General features: G+C 53.9%; 1 protein-coding gene and 1 long non-coding RNA gene across 2 annotated transcripts in view; one reads left to right on the top strand and one right to left on the bottom strand.

Annotated features, from left to right (window-relative positions):
- The window catches only part of KLF13 (KLF transcription factor 13), a 55,416-nt gene extending 44,840 nt beyond the window's left edge, over nt 1-10,576 (bottom strand). Inside the window, exon 1 of the mRNA XM_070268348.1 lies at nt 5,905-10,576. Within this exon, the coding sequence (XP_070124449.1) occupies nt 5,905-6,490 (586 nt within the window). The 5' untranslated portion in view covers nt 6,491-10,576. The remainder of the gene's footprint in view (nt 1-5,904) is intronic.
- Nucleotides 5,669-19,084, top strand: LOC111775546 (uncharacterized). The gene is made up of 3 exons (XR_002811250.2): nt 5,669-5,781; nt 17,456-17,626; nt 18,952-19,084. It is a non-coding gene; the product is annotated as an uncharacterized lncRNA (long non-coding RNA).
- The last annotated feature ends 362 nt before the right edge of the window (nt 19,085-19,446 follow it).

Here is a 19,446-nt window from a genome sequence, read left to right as displayed (position 1 = left end):
TCACCCGTGTCATATTTCTGACCAGAAACAGTTGAAGCTGGACCTAATCATGAGGAAACAACCCAGACTGTGGGATGTTCTATAAGACAACCGGCCTAGATCCCTAAAATGCCCATGCAACAAAAGGCCAAAAGATGGGGGACTCTTCCAGATTAAAGGAAACAAAAGAGACAGGACAATCAAATGCAATGTGTGATCAACTGGATCCTGGATCTTATACAGGACACTTTAGGGATCATCAGGGAAACTAAAAATGGACTGTGTATTAGATAATATGTAATACTGAAATGGAGAAGAGAGGAAGGGAAGGGAGAAAATATAGTATTTAGAGAGAGAAGGAAGGAAGGAGGAAAAGACAAAAAAGTGACAATATTAACTGACTAATCTAGGAGAAGAGCATACGAGTGTTCACTGCGTTATTCCCTTAACATTTGAGATGTAATAAAGATTTGTAGGGGGAGCAGTGTGCTGGGAACACCCAGGCTTCGAATACCATGAGGCCCTGCTGCCCTCCCCGGTCATCACCTGGTATGCAGGTCCACACACGAGTGTACCCAAACTCAGAATCGTGGCTGCCCGAGCACACACCCAGCTCCCCCTCATCTGCTGTATGGCCTTGGGCATATTTCTTAACCCCTCTGAGCCTTAGCGCCCTTACTTGAAAACTAGTAATAATAATAGTGCCTATTTCATGGGGTACTTGTGAAGACTGAATAGCTTCCTATAAACTAATGCAAACAGAACAATGCCTGGCCCCTAGCAGCAGTGCAGAAGGATTAGATACAACTGTGAGAGCTGAGTGCCTCATTCCAGGAGTTTTTATTTTAAAAACTATTATAACTGCCTTCTGAAAGCACAAACCAGACACCCTTTGACGGTGCCCTGATTCCTCAAGATCACTGTTACCAATGTCAATTGTTAGAGCGTGCAGGCCTCAGAGACCACTGGGAGGACAATATGCCCCTCCACAAATGTCCCCATGTTTGTCCTGGAGCTGTTTGGCTCTGCAGGGTTTCTTGAGTTATATATCTAAATACACATGCACATGCATTGGGTACAGGTCACTAGCTTGTTTCTTTGTTTCCTCCCTTTTAGCCGGCCACCAAGGTACCTCACCGTTCCCTTTAGATTTGTAGGCTACGTCTGGCAATCCGACAACCACCTGGATCCGTGTAAAATCAGAGCAAGCAGGCCCAAGAGTATGAGTGGACTGCGCAGCACCTGCTCTGAAGGGGCAGGGCCCCGCCTCTGAAAGCTCCAGAGAGTTGAGCACCACACACAGGGCTGCTGCTTAGTGAAGTGTGGTCCTATCAGCTTGCTCACAGGAGGGCCTCCAGCCCTCTTTCAGCTAGGGAGGGAGGGAGGGGTGTAAATGGCCTCACATCAGGGCCCCCACCCAGTGCCAGGCAGGGGTGGGGGGGCCTCGCCCAACTGCTGCAGGGGCTGAGCTGCAGGGTAAGCAAGTAAAGACGGCAGGAGAGTGGGTGTGAATCCTGAGAGAGTAACAGTGGTTCTGCTGGTGGTGTTTTAAATGTTCTCAGAATGAAGCTCTCACACATGCAAAAGGAGAACTGGGAGAAGTAAAAAAGGTCAGGACAGCAACACAGCAGGAACCTCAGACAGCAGGAACCTCAGTACTGGGGAGACCAAGAATGAACATCCATCTATTTCCTTTAAAAACATAATATGTCTTTTAAGCAACATAATAACTCCACAACAAATTTAAAGGTTGCCTACACTACCATCAATAACACCACCAGGTCCCAATCCTACAGAAATGCCAGCTCCTCTGCACCAAGACATACACCAGAGTCCACTGCTGCACAGCTGCTAAAAGAAAGGTGCCATAGCTGACCACACCTTGGAATACCATGCAGCCAGGAAAAAGAATGAAGACGCCTTGTTAAGCAAACACACAGAACAAAAGCCTGAGGTAGAATGTGTTTCGTAGGATCCTATATTTGTATTTTGTAAATGTCTATGTGGATGCACACACGCACGCATACATGCAAATCACTGAAAGGGTCTGGAAAAAGACACACCAACACAGGGCAACAGCGGTTAGCTGGGGGAGGGGAAGGCTTGCATATTCTGTCCACACACTTCTGCATTGTGTGAAGAGTTTCATAACTAGGCCCACTGGCTGCCTGGGACTCAGGGGGAGCAGCCAAAGTGCTGGTCCTCTGCCAGCCTGGCTCTGCCCTGGGAGGAAGGGTTCCTAGCCACTCACCCTGCACTCTGACAGGCTGCCTTCCCAGGGCAGCTGCACCAGGAAGCACCTGCGAGGGGTCCCCACAAGCAGCGGGCTTGGAAACAATCCAGAGTTTGTGTTCGGGGAGGGGACCTAAAAACCCTGCCCCAATAATCTCACTCATGATCCAATCCCCTGTGCAGTGGGTAAAGATAAATTTCAGACCAACCTTGCCCAAATTATCACAGGAAATGGTTGAGAGAATGCAATCTTACTCTACTTCCCGCCCCCAACCCCAAACAGGGCCAGGTGACCAGGAACATCTCACAGGCTCTCAGGAGGGAGGGGCCATGCACTGCACAGTGCCCACTTTTCTGGCCAGGCCCCTAGAGCTGCTGAAATGGGCCAAGCCCCAGCAGTGTGCAAGGAGATGTTCTGGCTCCTGGCGATGGAGGGAAAACAGAGCACAGAGGCATTCTGAAAACAATTCTTTGTGGGAACAAATAAGTAGGAACGTATTTAGGGCATCTCAGCCAAGAAAGACTGAGCGACCATTCTGCTGGGGGCCTGCCAAGCCCCACCACTCTGGACAACAAACAGGAATCTCCAGAGGCAGGACCCGGCCACCTGGGGTGGGGGGGAGCGGCGGGGGGGAGAGGGGTCTGCCCTCAGAGGGCCCCAGACCTTTCCTTAGGCAAGTCCTCCAATTTTCACATTAAAGCCCTTCAGACTCCAAAAAAATCTGCTCCTAGTCTTGCTACTCCCCAAAGAGAGTCTTAGTACACTTCCCAGGTCTGGGCTGCGAAGTTCTGATCCAACAAATAATACGTGGCTTGAGTTGTCGTAAAGACATTTGTGTCTTTGTTTTGCTTTATCACGCATTTGCTATAACATCAACAATTACCTAACTGTGGCAGGGGGTAATCAGCCCCCAGGATTACTACTGGGGAACGGAAGTGGGGGACCACGCTGCCATACAGTTAACCAGGACAGGAAGCTCCTGGCGTGCAGTTGGTCAGGGTGGGGGTGGGAGATCAGAGCAGCGCCAGGGAAGGCCAAGTTCCCCCCAGAGTCAAAGCTGACCCTTGCACTTCCCAAAGGTTTTCACAAACACAGCCTTCCAGGTCAGGGGAGACATCACCAAGTTGCAGGGAGGTCTGAGGACCCGTCCCTGGTCACAGAGCTAGACAGAGCAAGGTGCCAACTGCCTTCTCGCTAAAGTAGATTAGATATTCACCCCTTGCCATGAAATCGCTATGAGGGGAGGGGATCCCTAGTGGAGTAGAAGGCCTGGCATGACCTGAGCCACGGCCTGCAGACAACCGGAATACACTGCTGGGAGCCCACAAAGCAAACCGCATACACCTCAGGGCCAGGGTCTGCTGCGGGTCTTCTCAGGGTGCCTTGGCCTTTCTGTCACCCTCTGCAGCCTCTCCCTTCTGTGGGCTGCCTCTGTCTCTTCTGTGAGCACCAGTTACTTATACTTTGCACACCTGGGCTTGGGCTGGAAATGCGCTTCCTAGAGCTGCTCTTGGCCAGAGGCCGGTCCTTGGTTCATAATCAGATTCACCTAGGGGACAACTTAAACCGCAGAGCTCAGCTGCAGGTCAGCATCCGGGACCTGGAAATCTGCATTTCCAAGGGCCCAAGGGGAATCTGTGCTCTTCTGACTTGGAGGTCGGCATCCGCTCTGGAGGTAGGCTTCCAGTTTCTGCACACCTGGAGGGCCGGCTCCATGCTCTAACAACAGACACAGCACACTGCAAGCGGAGTGTTGTTTCCATCCTCTTCTGCCCGCCTAGGTTTTCCAGGCACCCCGCAGAGACTGGCTTTCACCCCACTGCGGGAGACGCGGGTTCCCAGAGCCCCTGCCTCAATCCTCTAGCAAAGGGGCCCGCTTAGGGCCCATAGCGCGTGAACCAGCGGGCAAGCGAATCCGGAAGCCATCCCGGGACAGAGACGGCCCCGCCCAGGATAGGGAGCCCCGCCTCTCGGCCAGCCCCTCCGCGACTCGCGAACTCAGCTAGTGGGTGCTGCCGGGTGGGAGACCAAAGTGAAACTGGCTGCAGAAACATTTTCCAACATTACGGTTGCCGCCAACTACCGGCCTTGCCCTGGACCGCGGCCCTCAACCCCAGCCACGCCCCAAGCGCTCACCCCCGCCCTAGTACTCAGGACGCACCTGGTTCCGAACCAAGGTTGGCCCCTCCCCCACAGTCACACCCACCCTTGCAGGTACGTTGCCAAGCTGAACCAACACTCCTACCCTAACCCCACACCCGATCTGAGTTCACACACCCTTAATTCTGACTCGCAAAGCCTAGAAATGGCCTCGCCTTCACCCCTGACCCCACCACCTGCCACGTGGCTGGGGCCAGCCACACCAGGGGACCAGAAACGCAAGGGCAGCCTCCGAAGGGACTGTTCCTCCGATATCCGTTGTTTTTGACACCGGCATTCCTAGGACCGCTCAAGTCCAAATTTACCGAGAAAAAGGGGCCTTTCAGCTCTAGGGTCGTGAAAGCTGCGGTTTTAAGTCAGTTTGTGAACTATCTTACAATGGAGAAGGCTCAACCTTAGGTTACAAGGAAACAGTACAGGTACATAAGTACATATACGGGTTTTGAACCTGCCCCAAATGTGGAAAAGTTAAGTGTGTCACAAAAGAGTTCGCGTGAGCCCAGAGGAAATATACAGTTCTTTAAACCAAACTGGGAGAAGAAGGTTGCCATCTATTAACACGTTTCCACCTTGGTGTTTTAAAAACAAAAAACAACCACAATGAATCAAATACAAGATCCTGAGCCTGCGCGATGGAAAGTGCTGCCCTGGAGTAGAGGGCGGGCGGCGGTCCGCGGCCCCCAGGCTGCCGGCTCCTGCCATCCGCCCCGTACAGGTGCCGCCCGCACGCATCCGGCCCCGGCAGGTGAGAGCGGGGCCGGGAACAGGGCGGCGCAGACCGACCGTCAGTGGGCAGGGCACTCCTTTCGGGAGAAAGCGCCGCCAGGCCGAGGAGCCCCTGGGGTCGGGCGCGCCCCCGCCGGCCGGATGGGCGGGGCTCCCACAATGGGCTGCGGACAGGGAACCGGGACCGCCCCCCTCGTCGGCCGTCGCTGGCTCTGGTTTCGACAAATTAAACCTTAGGGCGCTGGAAAAATTACAGGAAAAGGAGAGCGAAGAATGTGCCGAGTGGCTGGAGGGAACCCTGTCCCCGCGTGAACTTCGCCCGCCGCGCGCCTGGGCCGAGCCGGCCCCTCCCCTTCCGAGCGCGCGCCCGGCCCACGGGGGAGGGGCGGACGAGGGCACCCCCTACCCTGCGGCTCCCGGAGGCGCCGGCCACCCATCTCCCTGAGCGGCACCGCCGCCCCCACCCAGCTCGCCCGCACCTGCCCGCCGCCCCCCGGTCTGGGCGGGGTCCCCGCCCCCAGCCCCCAGCCCAGATGACGACATCCGCCCCCGCGGCCCCACCCGAGCGCGCCGGGAGAGGGGGCGTGCCCGGCGGGGGCGCGGTCGCCGGGCGGGCGCCGGCTCCGAGCGCCCGCACCCGCCTCACGCGGCGCGCTGGGCCGATCGCAGGACCCAGCCGCGGGGTAAGGGGCAAGGTCCCAGCGGTTCCTAGCCTGACCGCCCCCTGAGCCTGGCCGGCGGCTCCGGGGGCGTGTCCGGGCGGCTCGCGTTGGCCGGGGTCCGCGCGCTCGGGGCGCCCCACTGACCTGTGTGAGTTCTCAGGTGCGCCTTGAGGTGCGAGGATTTCCCGTAAACTTTCTCGCAGCCAGCGTAGTGGCACTTGTGCTTTCTCTGCGGGGACTCCAGGTCGGCGCGACTTCGGCCCCGCCGGCCCCTTTGTCTGAGGCCGGGCTCGCTGCTCCCCGCGGGCCCCGGCTCCCGCTCGGCCTCCAGCCCCGCCTCGGGCTCGGGCTCGCTCCACGCCGGGCTGAGGGGCGCGGTCGCTGCGCCTTCGCCGCCAGGGGAGGCAGGCTCGGGGGCGGGTGGCGGCGCGGGCGGCAGGCGGCAGGGGGTCCTCGCCTTCCGGGCCGCGGCGCCTTCTCTGCGCTCCGCCGGGGCGGGCGCCGGCGCCTGCTGGTTGAGGTCCGCCAGGATCCGCGCCACCACGAAGAGCGAGGCACTGTCCTTGCCGTCGCGGCGCTCCTCGACGCGGGGCAGCGTGGCGGCGACAGCGGCGGCCGCGCCCTCGGGTCCGGGCTCAGGCCCCTCCCGCGGCCCGTGCACGACCGCGCGACTCGACATGGAAACGAGGCACTCGGCGGCGAAGTGGTCCACATAGGCGGCGGCTGCCATGCTGCGGGCTCCGGCCGGCGGACCGGCGGCACTGCTTGTCGCTGCGAGTCGTCAGCGGCGCATCCGCACCCACGGCCTCCGGAGAGCGGGCTGGGGGCGGGGGCGCGGCGCGCCCTCTCCGCGGGCTGGGCTGGGCGCGCAGCCGCCTCTGCCGTCACCAGCGCGGCTCCGCGTCCGCGAGTCGCCCGCCCAGCCGAGCACGAAAGAGTGAGTGCATGGGGGGCGCAGGAGAGTTGGGACCCGCGCGGCGTCAGGGGCGGCCTATCCTAAGGATGCCGAGCGGCGACGTTAGGGACAACCGCGCCAAGTCGCGGCCGCAGCCTCACCACTCATTGTGGCAGGCGAGACAGCCGCCGTGCGCGCCGCGGCTCGGTGTGGGCGGCCCGGCCCCGGGGGTAGGCGGGGCCGGGGCCACATCTGGACCCGACGTCAGCCCCCAGCCACATCCTGGCGGCGCAGGTTACAGGCGGCGGCCGCCGCCGGGAGCTGCGCGCGCGGAGGGGGCGGGGATCCCGGAGCGCGCACCGGCGGGATAGAGCGGTCGCGCGCCCGCGCCTGGCCAGGGGGCGTGGCCGAGGACAGGGGCGGGCACCATTGGCCCGTGGATATGCTGCAAGGCCAATCCGGGACGCCAAGTGGGGCCTACCCGGCCTCAGGGCTTGCGCGCCCCAATAGGCGTGCCCCCTTGGCCGGCGGGAGGAGGGGCGGAATGGAGCAGGGAGCCGGCACGCTGACGTACGACGTCCGAGGGCGGTGGGCCGGGGCGTGGCTGCGCGGGCTCTTCCTCCCCCGCCCCCCTCGCATCTGGGTCTCCGCCGGGTATTTTCCTGCCAGAGCTTTTGTACTGTGACAGCCTTGAACCCCAGCGTTGGGGCGAGCGCTTGGGAGGGCGCCCTTTTGTCCCGCCAGTCCCCGCCCGTGAGGGGCGCGTGGGTGGGTGCGCCTCCCCGGGGCTCGCCTCCGCTTCTCTCCTCCAGAGCGAGGTTTGCGCGGCGAGGAGGCGTGTCCCCTCTGGCCAGGCGCGGGGCTGCCGGCTTCGCCTGCGGGCGGAGCGACTCCTGCGCACTCCACCGTGGCCGGGCTCCTGGGTGGCCGTGCCCGAGGCTCAGGCCGCTCGCCCCCTCCACGCTCTTCCCCTGCTGAGCTCCAGGCCTTCGGCGCGGCCCGGCAGGGAACGGGGTGACGGGTGGGGCGGGGCTGCTCCCGCAAGAGGGATCGGCACCTCCCCCGGCTGGTCCGGGCGGCCGGGAACCCGAGGCGGGCCGCGCTGCCCTTGAGCCCGGGTCAGCCAGAGCTGGACTGGCGCCAGACCAGTGGTTAACCTGGCAGCATGGGTGACGTGCCCACCACGTCCTGAGCTTGCAGGAGCGAACTACGTGCTGCGGGCGGCCGGCCCCGCGCCCGGGGAACGTGGGCCCCTTCCTCCCCTTCCCCGCCCCAGGCCTGCTGCCAACTTCCAGGCTGCCCCTCTCCCACCGCGGTCGGGGAGGCTTCAAAAGCCTCCAGCAGCGAGGACCCCGCCCACCGCGCCCCACCCACCGCACTGTCTGAGCTTCTTGAAGGAAATTCCCGGCCGCGCCCGGCGCGGTCTCCCCGCCCCGGCCTGCCAGCTTGCTCTTGACTCTCACTGGTGCCCCCACCCTCGCTCACCCCACGGCCCCCGCCATTCTTCTCCAGGCCTAGGCCATCGCCAGAGAGGCCGGTGCGTGACTTCCTACTGCCTCGGAATCGAGCGCAGCAAGCCCCTCTCTGGGCCTTCGCCAGCATCCCCTGACCTGGGGAGACTGACGCCCGAGTCTGCAGCCACTGGTTCATTTGCCTCAATGGAGGTTCGAACGTGTCAACTGCCCTCCCGGGGAGCCTAGAGAGTGAAGGCAGCCTGGGCATTCGACCTCTGTGAACTGAAGAGAGGTCGATGGGGCAAAGTTGTGCTGCGCAGGCCGTTAAGAGCAGTCATTTCTCACCGAATTAATTTGGAGCCTGGGTAGAAAAAACTTCTCTTTCCAGATAACTAAGAGAAAAGGAACCAGGTATTCTGGGTCACTAGTTATGGTGAACTGTGAAGTAGCGTGGACGTTCGAGTACCCCGGGTGTCTTAACTCAAACCCTCAAGTTCCCTCACTGTGGAGCTGTACCCTCCGGAGGACTACACAGCGCACTGTGCTGGGATGGGCTCTGTATGGCCAGCTGGGTCAGGTTCCTCTAAGAGGGTCTCTTCTTGGCAGGAAGTTACCATTCTCCCAGGCAGATTGTGTTGATGACATTTAAGAGATTTGTGTTCTGACTAAATAATGATTCAGAATGTTCCTCCAGGCCCACCACATGTCACAATCACTCACTTTGTTAAGAATGGAGCTGGGTGTACACTAACTTACCAGCCGTACATCCCCTCCCTGTCCATCTCCAGCCAGCAGGATTCTGCCCAGTCTTCAAGGTAATACATCTTTCCGCTTTCTTTTTTCACGGCCCCTGCTGGGACACCCCAGCCTGCACACACATGGTGGGCCTCGTACCAGTGTGCACTGTTCTAGGCATTGGGTGATGCCTATGGACAAGACACCTGCCCTGGATGAGAGCAGGTGAGCCTGGTCAAGGGTCCTCTGCTCTGACACGCACCCTACCCCATCCACAGTACAATACAGTCCACAGGCCTCCCCATGAGTGTGGCCTCCCCACGGGTTTCAGCTGTGCTCGGTGGCATTCTGAATACAAAACTCAGTCCCTTGCCTGGTTTCTCAAGCATTTGATGACTGTTCACTGGAGGAAATCTCAGGCCTAGCATCTTTTATCCCAGCCCCATGCAGAAGTATCTTCCAGATAGACACAGTTCTCTCCCCGGAGAAAATCTCCCCCTAGTGGGTCCATGTTTTCCTTGCTAAATAAGATTTTGACACAGGTGGCTTATGTATGTAAGAGGATGGATGGGGATCAAGTGTCAGATGGAAGGAACAGAATAAAGAAAAGCAGAGTAGGGATGATCAGACCAGAGCAAGTGGGTGGAGATGTGTCTGTGGAGTAAAGAGGCAAAGACTGAAGAGGTGGCTGCCTCTGGAAAAGGTAGTGGGTTGATAGCATGTGTTGACTCTAACTTCTGGAGCCTCCTGAAACAACAGAAAGTTTGTTTGTTGTCAGGCAGAAATTGGCAAGGATGGGGCAAGCAAGGCACAAAGTAACAGCAACACAATTTTTGAAGCTAAGATCCTTTGCAGACCTGAGGAAATGAAACCCTGATATGTAGCTAGGAAGGAAAGCCAAGAACAAACTCTGCAGAGTCTCCAGAAGGTTCACAAATGGATGGCACGAGGTACCTCTGGACGTTCTTGTGAATGGGGGGCTAACATAAAAATAATTGGCTAAAAGTCTGCTTAAGAAGCACTGAGATCCCTAGCTCCCCCACCCACCCCCCTCAATTCTGTAGAGCCTTCCCCATCCTGACAAAAGACTGGATGTTTATTATCTGAAGAAGGTAAAAGGGCGCATCTTGGGCTGGGAAACACCAAGCACAATTAAGGGCAGAGGTGCCATTACAGGAAGAGGGGGATGAAATGAATGTACAGATATAGGATGCTGAGACCACCTCCCAGCTCCCTTTTGGGGATTTCAGAATGCAGGCAGCCAGGAGACTAGAAGGGTCTTCCCAGGGGCATCATCCCAGGCCAAGGAGAACACCTGAACTTTCTGACATCTGCCATTGCCCAACTAAACAGCCAGATCACCCTGACACAGTTAACGAACCCCATGCACGTGTACAGAGCTTCTCATCAGTCTTTCACAGGGAGCCGAAGCTGAGCTGGCATCTCAGGAAAACCCATGTCATGAAATCTAAATCCCCAGTAGATTTTTTTAAAGCAATTTAGAGGAAACAGAGACTAAGCAGAGAGAAGTACAAGTCAACATCACTACCAATAACGTCATCAGAGAAATTAAAGAAAACATTGCAACACATATGAAGAGATTAAATATCTTCATATGTTTAGAGAACAGACAAAGAGACTTCTTGGAAATTTAGAATAAGGTAACAGAAATGGAAAAACCTTCAAGAGAGGGATTGGAAAATAAAGTTGAGGAAATCTCTATGAAAGCAGGAAAAAAGAACCCAAAAACGGGAAAGAAGAGAGAAAAAATAAAAAAGGACTATCCAAAAGTCCATTGATCAAATAATAGGAACCCAAAAAAAGTGGTCAGAGAAAACACAGCGGGGAATCATCAATGAATTAATGCAAGAAAAGTCTCCACAACCGAAGGCCATGTGTTGAAAAGGCCCACAGGGAGGCTAGCACAATGGGAAAAAATAGCCCTCCCCAAGGCGTGCCACTGTTGAAGTTCAGAATAATGGGGACAAAAAGTGTCCTGACATTAGAAGCAGTTCACATAGACAGTCAGGAGTCACAGTGGCTGTGAACTTCTCCACAGCAACAAGTAGAAGTTAGAAGGCGAGGGGCAAAGCCTTGGAAAATTTAAGGAAAATTATTTTCTAGTCTTTACCCAGCCAAAGTATAAACCAAGTATTTTTAGATGCACAAGGTCTCAGAAAATTGACCTTCTGTGCATCCTTTCTCATGGTAGGAAGCTACTAGAAATAATGCTTCACTAAAATGTTAGTTTTAGTGTTAACCAAGAGAGAAGCATCTGATCCAGAAAGCAGTCATTCAACATAGGAGTGAGGGGGGGAGAGACAGAGGGCCTCCAGGCCAGGCTGGAGCAGGTCAGAAGCTCTGGGACACTTCTCCAGGAGGTGAAATAGATAGAATCCCTCTCTCAGTCAGGAGAGGCTGGACCATGCTGCAGTACAAGCAACCTGCAAATCTCAATGGGTTATTTCTGGCCATGCTCTGTGTCCATCGTGGCTCCAGAGGACACCTGGGTTACTGGAGCGCCTCTATCTAGAACATGCTGGTCGTCATGACAGAGGGACAGGGAGAGCATCGACCCAGAGGTGTCACTCATGCCTTCTTTCCCACACACAAAGTACACTTTCCCCCTTCCCGAGTGGGTCTGATTCACTCTCATGAACCTTTTAAATCTGGATCTAGAGGCCAGAGACAGGGAACTAAGAGATTAGAAGGATGACAGGAATTCGAGGTGAGGGAGATTCTGCAGCGTCCAGCTCCAGGTCCAGGACCTCTCTAAGAGGCTCAGCGGTTTCTTGTGGTGATGCCTGTGGCTAGCTCATGTGGTTCTTCTTGGTCTAGAGACCTATGACCTAAAGATAAATTGCAGCCTAGAGACCTGCAGTCTAGAGACCTATGACCTGAAGATAAGTTATCTTCAGCCCCATCCCACCCCCAGCCCCAATACACAATCCCGATGCCCAGTGGTGGAAAGGGACAGAAGAACACAACATCTCAATTCAGAAAGGGGAGGGGTGGGAGATACCCAGCAAACAGTGTCCATAGCAATCCTGATATCCTGCTGTGCAGATATTGCCCCATCCTGGAGTGAAAATGTTTCTTGAATAGTCCCAGTCCTGCTCCCTGGGAAGCCCTGGCTAGTCCACTGTTCTATGGGGCCCTGCTCCTACCCTTGGTGGGGGGTTCTTCCTTTGCCATCATCCTCCTTGGCTGCACTGGGGCGGGAGTGGCGGGGAGCACTGGGGAAGATGCCCTCCTTGGGGGCTGAGCAGTTTTCTCGGCCCACATCCTGCCTGTAGACAGTTGAAAACCAAGCATTATCTTAAATTCCAGCCACAAACCCTATTAGTCCTTGTACAAGGTTTCTTTGGCACTATTGGTTTCTCAAAAATTTAGTTAATTTCTTATCTAATTTGTTTGATTCCAGTTATCTTCATTGTCAATAGCCACTCACAGTGCTTTTCAAGACATTCTTCTCTCTCAACTTAATTGCAGGTTCTTTGAGCCTCTTGGTCTTTGATGGTAGAGTAACACCCCTAAGTCTCTTTTCTCTGAAACTTCTAAGTTATCGCAGGTGACAGTTTACCAAATGTTCTACCTCTGGATACATGATGGCCATCCTTCTAGCCCCTACAATCAGTTTTCTCACTGCCTGATTGGTCAGCTTTAAAACTATACCACATTATCTTGCTTTCTCTTGCAGCAACGCCCTACTCCTGGTTACCATTCTCTGTATCAGTCATGAGCAGCTAAGTTATGCTACAGTAACAAATAGTTCCAAAAGTTCAGTGGCTTCAAATACCAAAAGTTTCGTACATTGAGGGTTGGCTAGGGACTGCTCTGTGGCATGATCACCCTCACACTAGCACCCAGATCAATGAGGCAGCCACTCTGGAACATTGACAGTCACCATGGCAGAGGGAAAAAATACTTTCTGGACTGTCTTGCACTGGCAACTAAATGCTTGGCCCAGAAGCGCCACACATCACTTCTTCTCACAGCTGGTCACATGGACCAACCTACGGATGCAGACCCATGATATCCCCAGGGAGCAAGGAGCTGAGCTGTTCAGTGAGGTGTTAATGGTTTCCACAAAACCTGGTGTGACTTGAGATGATATCAAGAAAACTGGCAAAGAGTTTGGGGTTGAATTAATGGTAAGACAGCTAACTATGTGAACAGAGAAGAAGACAATCAAGAAAGATCTCCAAAGAAAACAAAAGGACGGTCCATAGTAGTTGACCATTTGGCTCAGTTGCACAGAGTGTTTTCATAATGGTAATAACAAATGTGGAGCATTGGCATAATTAACTGTGCCGTGTCACTCTCATGAAGGAATGGGGCCATCTGAGGTGTGTGCGTGGGCAGAGGAGGTGGGAGGAAGGGGAGCTAAGTCCACATCTACATACCCAGAGATCAGCTGACAGCTCCTCAAACTGAAGACCCAAGAGGGAGCAATGTGGCCATGCTGTGGTAAGCAGGATTCTAAGATGACCCCAACATTCCAGCGCCTGGTCCACCCACGTTCTCCTAGTCAGTCAAACACTAATCTAGGTGTTTCTGTGAAGAGATTTTGCAGATGTGATTAAGGTCCCAAATCAGTTGACCTTAAAATGGGGAGATTATCTGAGTGAGTCTAGTGGTCAGAGATAGGGCAGTCAGAGAGATTGGAGGCATCAGTGGGAATTGAGGTAGGGGAGATTTTTTGTTGCTGGCTTTCAAAATGGAGAAGGCCACATAGCAAGGAACCCTGGTGGCCTCTGCTAGCTGAGAGTAACCCCCAGCTGACAGCCAACTGGAACTGGGGACCTCAGCCCTACAATCACAAAGAACAGAATCCTGCCACAACCACATGAGCTTGGAAGAGGGCCCCGGGCTCCAGAAGAGACCATGACCCAGGCAATACCTTGATTTTAGCCCTGTGAGACCCTGAGCAGAAAACCCAGCTGCACCAAGCCCAGACTTCTGACCTACAGAACCTCAAGATCACTAACGGGTATCGTTTTAAGCTGCTAAGCTTGTAGTGATTTGTTACACAGCAATAGAAAACCAACGCACATGCTGTTCGAGTCATGGAAATAATCAGGTAAAAGAGGCAAGAGGGATTGTGTCTGGGGAGTGGGTGGGGTGAAGGACTCCGGTGATTCATAACCTTGTAGCTCTAAGTGATCTGCATGTATAACTTTGATGTAAAGAAAAATTAAAATTAAAAGATTGTGTCAGAGACTATCAGCCACCCAACTGCTATAGACTGAATGTGTCCCCCAAAATTTGTATGCTGAAGCTTAACGAATGTGATGGTATTAGGAGATGGGGCCTTTGGGAGGTGATTACATCATGAGGGTGGAGGCCTCATGAATGGGATTAGTGCCCTTATAAAAGGAGACCCCCACAGAGCTCCCTTGCCCCCTGCGCCATATGAGGACACAGCAAGAAGACGGCTGTCTATGAACCAGAAAGTGGGTCCTCACCAGACACCAAATCTGCCAGCACCTTGATCTTGGACTTCCAGCCTCCAGAACTGTGAGAAATAAACGTCTGTCTTTTATAAGCTGCCCAGTCTATGGTATTCTGTTATAGCAGCACAGATGGACTAAGACACCAACTAAATCCATCCTCTCTTTCCGTAGCAGTGACTGACCACACTTCCCACACTCCTGTGCAGTTAGGCGTGACCAGGTGACTACGTTCCCAGTGTGGAATCTGAGTGGAGGGCCTATGGACTGCTTCTGCACTGGGGCTTTTAAGAGAGTGGGTCTCCTTCCTGCATGTTCTCTTTCCCTTTCTGCCAGCCTGATGCTTATGACAACAAAGCCCTAGGGGATGATGGAGCCACCAAATAGAAGAGCCTGGGACCCAGAAATCTGGCCAAGAACACTCTCCCAGATGGTCACTGTGTTTGAGCCATAATAATTCAGAGCCTACCTGTTACTGGAGCTTAGCCTACCCTAATATAAAGGTGAAAGGAGACAGAAATAACTAGAGAAGAACAACGGAAGAAGGTATACGAAGAGAGGGCTTGGTGCCAGGCAGAGTGAGAGCTATGCCTTGTTCTATAGTGTTCTTCTCTGGGGTTGGCTTCTGGCAGCCAGGCTGTGGGTTACCAGCTCTAGGCATCTTCCTCCCTCCTTCCCAGGGCAACTGCTGCCTGTTAGTCCTGCATCTGCTCACAAGCCATGGCCTGGAGCTGGGCTGAGGGTGGCTGGGGTTTATCCAAGACCATCCTGTGATGTCCTGATGCTCAGTGCCTCCCACTTACAGAGGGCAAGCAGTGTCCTCTTCACCCAGCCCACGGGTCACTGTGCGAGAGAGCCTCCCACACACTCGCTCACCTGTTTCTACCTGTCTCTTCACTTACTCTCACAATATCCTGAAGAATCTTTCACTCCACAGAGGACTTTGACCCCAGAGCTTTTGCAACCCTCAAGTCTGACCATTTCAGAAGTGGGTGGTTGGATGAGGAACTTCTGATCGAAGCCCTTATCACAGTCATTGATGTCTTGACACGTGAAAAGGAGGAAAACAAGCCATTCTCTGTTGTGTGACATGGGGATGGGGTAGAACACTCTTTTCATGTCCTGTTTCCCAGTGGTCCTGGAGTGCAAAATAATTCACCAGGTTGTAAATGATGAAAGCCAACTTCACATCTGGTGCACTTCTACATGAGGAAAGATTAAAACCAGAAATGCTTCTGAGGCTAAGCCATCAAAAGACTGGAGAGACATTTACAGTGTCTGTACAAATGTAGGAGGAAAGCACGTTAAAATGATGGATGGTCCCTTCCAGACTTGCTGGAGCAGATGGCTACCACTCATAAATACGACAACTGACATGGGATCCCGCCCTCCTTCACAATGATCCAGGAGGGTCTATGGTCTCGATGATAATTGTCCATTCTTCTGTTCATCCCCCCACTCTCACTCCTTGGTCGTCTGCCATTCATAGCTTGTAATCCTCTCCCTGGGTGGGTGCTCAGGGTCAAATGCTGCATTTCATCCTTTTGACTTGACTCAGATTCCTGCCAAGCCCCGGTCAATAACAATAAGCCCCAACCTTCAGGAACACTTCAGAGCTCCCCTGACACATTGACACACATGGGAATGCTACATGGAAGGTGCCATTCCTTTCCTTTTTACATGTGAGAAAGCTGAGCCTCAGTCAGGCTGAGAGACTGAGGCTACGCATAGCAAGATGCAGAGCCTGGAGTCTCAGCTCCGAGGTCCTTCACCTCACAGCGCTGTCTCCACCCCTAGCCTACGGGAAGCTAGCTAAATAATGTGGGGATTTATCAAGTCAATTAAATAAGAGCAAGTTGGTCCATTCTGGGCTCTCATGGGAAGCCTGTTTAATAAGTATTCCCATTGATGGGATTGGGAGGATTTGCCATGAACGATGTAGGATAAGACTCTAATTCTTGGCTGTTTGTGTGTAAGACTTAGTGAAGAACTGAAGGATGGCGAGGGTTAGCTGATAGGCTACAAATGAAGCAGTGTTTTGTTTTTTGTTAGTGCTGAAGGGAGTACCAGATGGTATTATGTGGGCATCATAAAGTCACAGAGTGGGGCCGGAAATGATGTGCTGGGTCACACCTCTCCTGGGCAGGTGAGTTCTTCAGTATGGGCACACGGGTCTGTTGTCACCTTTGGGGGACATCTAACCATCATTCACATCCTCCACATGGTCAGCTGTTTTCCTAGGGTTTGGGCTCCTTATGTAGGACAGTATATTGAGAGAGTCAATAGCCATTAAACCTGATTTTATAGTTAAACTAGTTGACTTAAAATATTTTCAAAATGTAGTGTGGGTTGGTTCTGTCTACTCGAGCCTCTTTGAACTGGAGTATTTGACTTGGGATTTGGTATTTGGTATGAAACTTCTTTCATATGTAAAGCAGAGAGCTACACAACCAGGACTGTTGATATTCCAGGAAAACAGAAATGTTTTCCCCCAAGGAAAAGGAAAGCAGAAGCAAGTGGAGGTTAGCAAGATGTAAGCACTGAGAGTGACCCCCTCAGAGCCTTGTGTACCCCACATATGTCTCAGAAGGATCTCTGCAGCAGAGACAAGGAAAACAACCCTGAAATCCCTGACTTCCCCTTTCTCCCTTGGAGCTGGGCGTGCCTCGTGACTCCATTTGGACCAACAGGATCTAAGACGGCCCATGGAGACATGATTTCCAGGAACCCCCGTACAGGGAGAGGGGAACCCTTGATGCCGTCCGCTCTCCCTGCCCCCACAGCCCGGGACCCAGAGCCTTGCTGGAGCTCCAGGAGCTGCCTTGAGGGCTGAGGAGCTGCTATCCTTAGCCTGCTGCGACCTTTGGTGTGCTTTCATGAGAGAAAAGAAGGAGCTCCTCTCTTCCTGAAGCAGGCTGTGCTGGGTTTTCTGGAGCACACAGCCTCTCTCCAGTGGGATGCCTGGAGCCGGCATGTCCCTCTGCAAAAAATGCAACACGCAGAGCCCTTAGGGCCTTGAGGGCTCCCTGTGGGAGGGCCTGGAGGGAGAAGGCCTGGAGAAGGAGGACAGTCTGATGTTTGGACGGGAGAACTGGCTGGCTGTCTGCTGGGTGCCCTGGCGGAAACAGCACAGCAGCCACCTCTCCTTTCTTCTGCAGATGCTGCCGCTACTCCTCTCTACTTGCTTTGCACTTGGGCTCTCCCCACCTCGAGGCTTCCTCGCACAGTGGTTCCCATGTGGCTCAGTTTCTGCACCCTCTGCTGACCCTCTGAGTCTCCAGGGACAGACCCCTAGGAGGAAATCTGGTCGACGAATGGACAGCCCTGTGGTAAGTGGTTCTCACAGCTGACCTCCGTGTGGGCCCGGGACAGTGGAGAGACTGCCCTGGTGAAGCTCTCAGATCCGCTCTGCTGCATGGCGCTGGAGCCAGGGAGCTTCCTAGAAGGGCCGTGCAGAGGAGGGGGAGGTGTGTCTGAGTTGGAGTCCCAGCTGGACCACTTCTACAACCTGGAGTCCTCATCCTAAAATCAAAAGCATCCTCCTCCCTCTCATGCTGGGCCAACGCACTGTTGAACACCTCGGTGCGACAAAAGGCTTCGCAGTGCTCGGTCTGAGGGAGATGCCCACCAGTGGTAGCAGAAGGGGCAAAAGGGTACTGTGGGCAGGGCAGTGCTCAGAATGCCAGGACGTCCTCAAACTCATGGGGCGCAGCAGAGGGCCAAACAGCTCCTACTTTTCTCCCCAACATTTTATTTTGAAAGTTTTCAACCATATTGAAAAACTGAAAGAGGAGTACAAAGAACACCTTTACGCAAATTCACCAGTTGGTGAGTGTTTGCCGCATTGTATTTTGTGTATTATATTTTATTTAATTTTATTTCTCTCTCAGATATCTATATCTGTTTTTTTCCTGAACCATTTGAAACTACTTTGCTAACACCATGACATTTCACCCCTACATACTTCCAAAAATAAGGACTTGCTCCCTGAGAAGCCACAAAGCCATTATTGTGCTTAAGAACTTTATCATTAATTTATGAATATTATGGGTTGGGGGACAATGAGGGGGTCACCAGGGCCCAGAATATCTCACTGTCCCCCTGCCATCCTTGTCTGGACCTAAAGGGACTGAGCTGAGCCCTGACAAAGGCACCAGGGATTTTCTTGCCTTTAAGAGGTTTGGTCCCAAGACCACAGCCCTCGAGCCTCACCCTCAGCTGCCTCAAACCACAGGCCATCTATAGCCTGTCCCCGCCTTGTCACCATCTCATTCCTTCTTATAAAGACAGAAAAGTGCACCCTTCTTCTCCCTAGAACTACCCTCGAGAAGGAAGGGGATCATGTCGAGAAGAGTCGGGGGTCACCAGCACACAACCTGCTTTTACCCACCCACTGATGACAGCAGCACCCAGGCTGCTCAGGCTCTTATCTGGCCCCCACAATGGCCCATGATACAGACTGATGTGTGTGTCCCCCCAAATCTGTATGTTGGAGCCCTAAACCCCAAGTGATGGAATTAGGAGGAGGGGCCTTTGGGAAGAAATTAGGTTTAGAAGAGGTCATGAGAGTAGGGGCCCCATGATGGGATTAACATCCTTATGAGATGTGGAAGAGACACAAGAGAGCTCTCTCTCTCTCTTTGCACCATATGAGAACACAGCAAGAAGGTGGCCATCTTCAAACCAGGAAGAGAATTCTCACCAGATGCTGAATCTGCCGACACCTTGATCTTGGGCTTCCATCCTCCAGAACTGTGAGCAGTAAATGTCTGTTGTTGAGCCATCCAGCCTGTGGTATTTTGTTATAGCAGCCTGAGCTGACAGAGACACCCTGATACAAGAATCATTATCCCCTTGCACAGGGGGAAACCACCTCTGAGGCACAGCAGGCCACACTAAGGCCACACCCAGGGCTGGGGTTGGACCCCTGTTCAGATTCCAAGCCCAGTTTGTCAGTTAGAAATGCTTTGGGCTACAAGTAACAGAACCCAGTTAATAGTCATTTAAATAAATAGAGGTCTCCCTTAATAAGATGTCAGGAGGTGGGCCTTCTCAGGACTGAAGAAGTGGCTCAAGTGTGCCCACAGGGACTCATCTCCTTCTCCCTGCCCCTCCACTATCTTTAAAGTGTTGATGTTCTGCGCTAGAG

Source organism: Equus caballus, chromosome 1, assembly GCF_041296265.1.
Source record: "Equus caballus isolate H_3958 breed thoroughbred chromosome 1, TB-T2T, whole genome shotgun sequence".
Lineage (NCBI taxonomy): Eukaryota > Metazoa > Chordata > Mammalia > Perissodactyla > Equidae > Equus > Equus caballus.
Note: the sequence above shows the minus strand (reverse complement) of the source record. Positions and strands in the feature narration are given on the sequence as shown.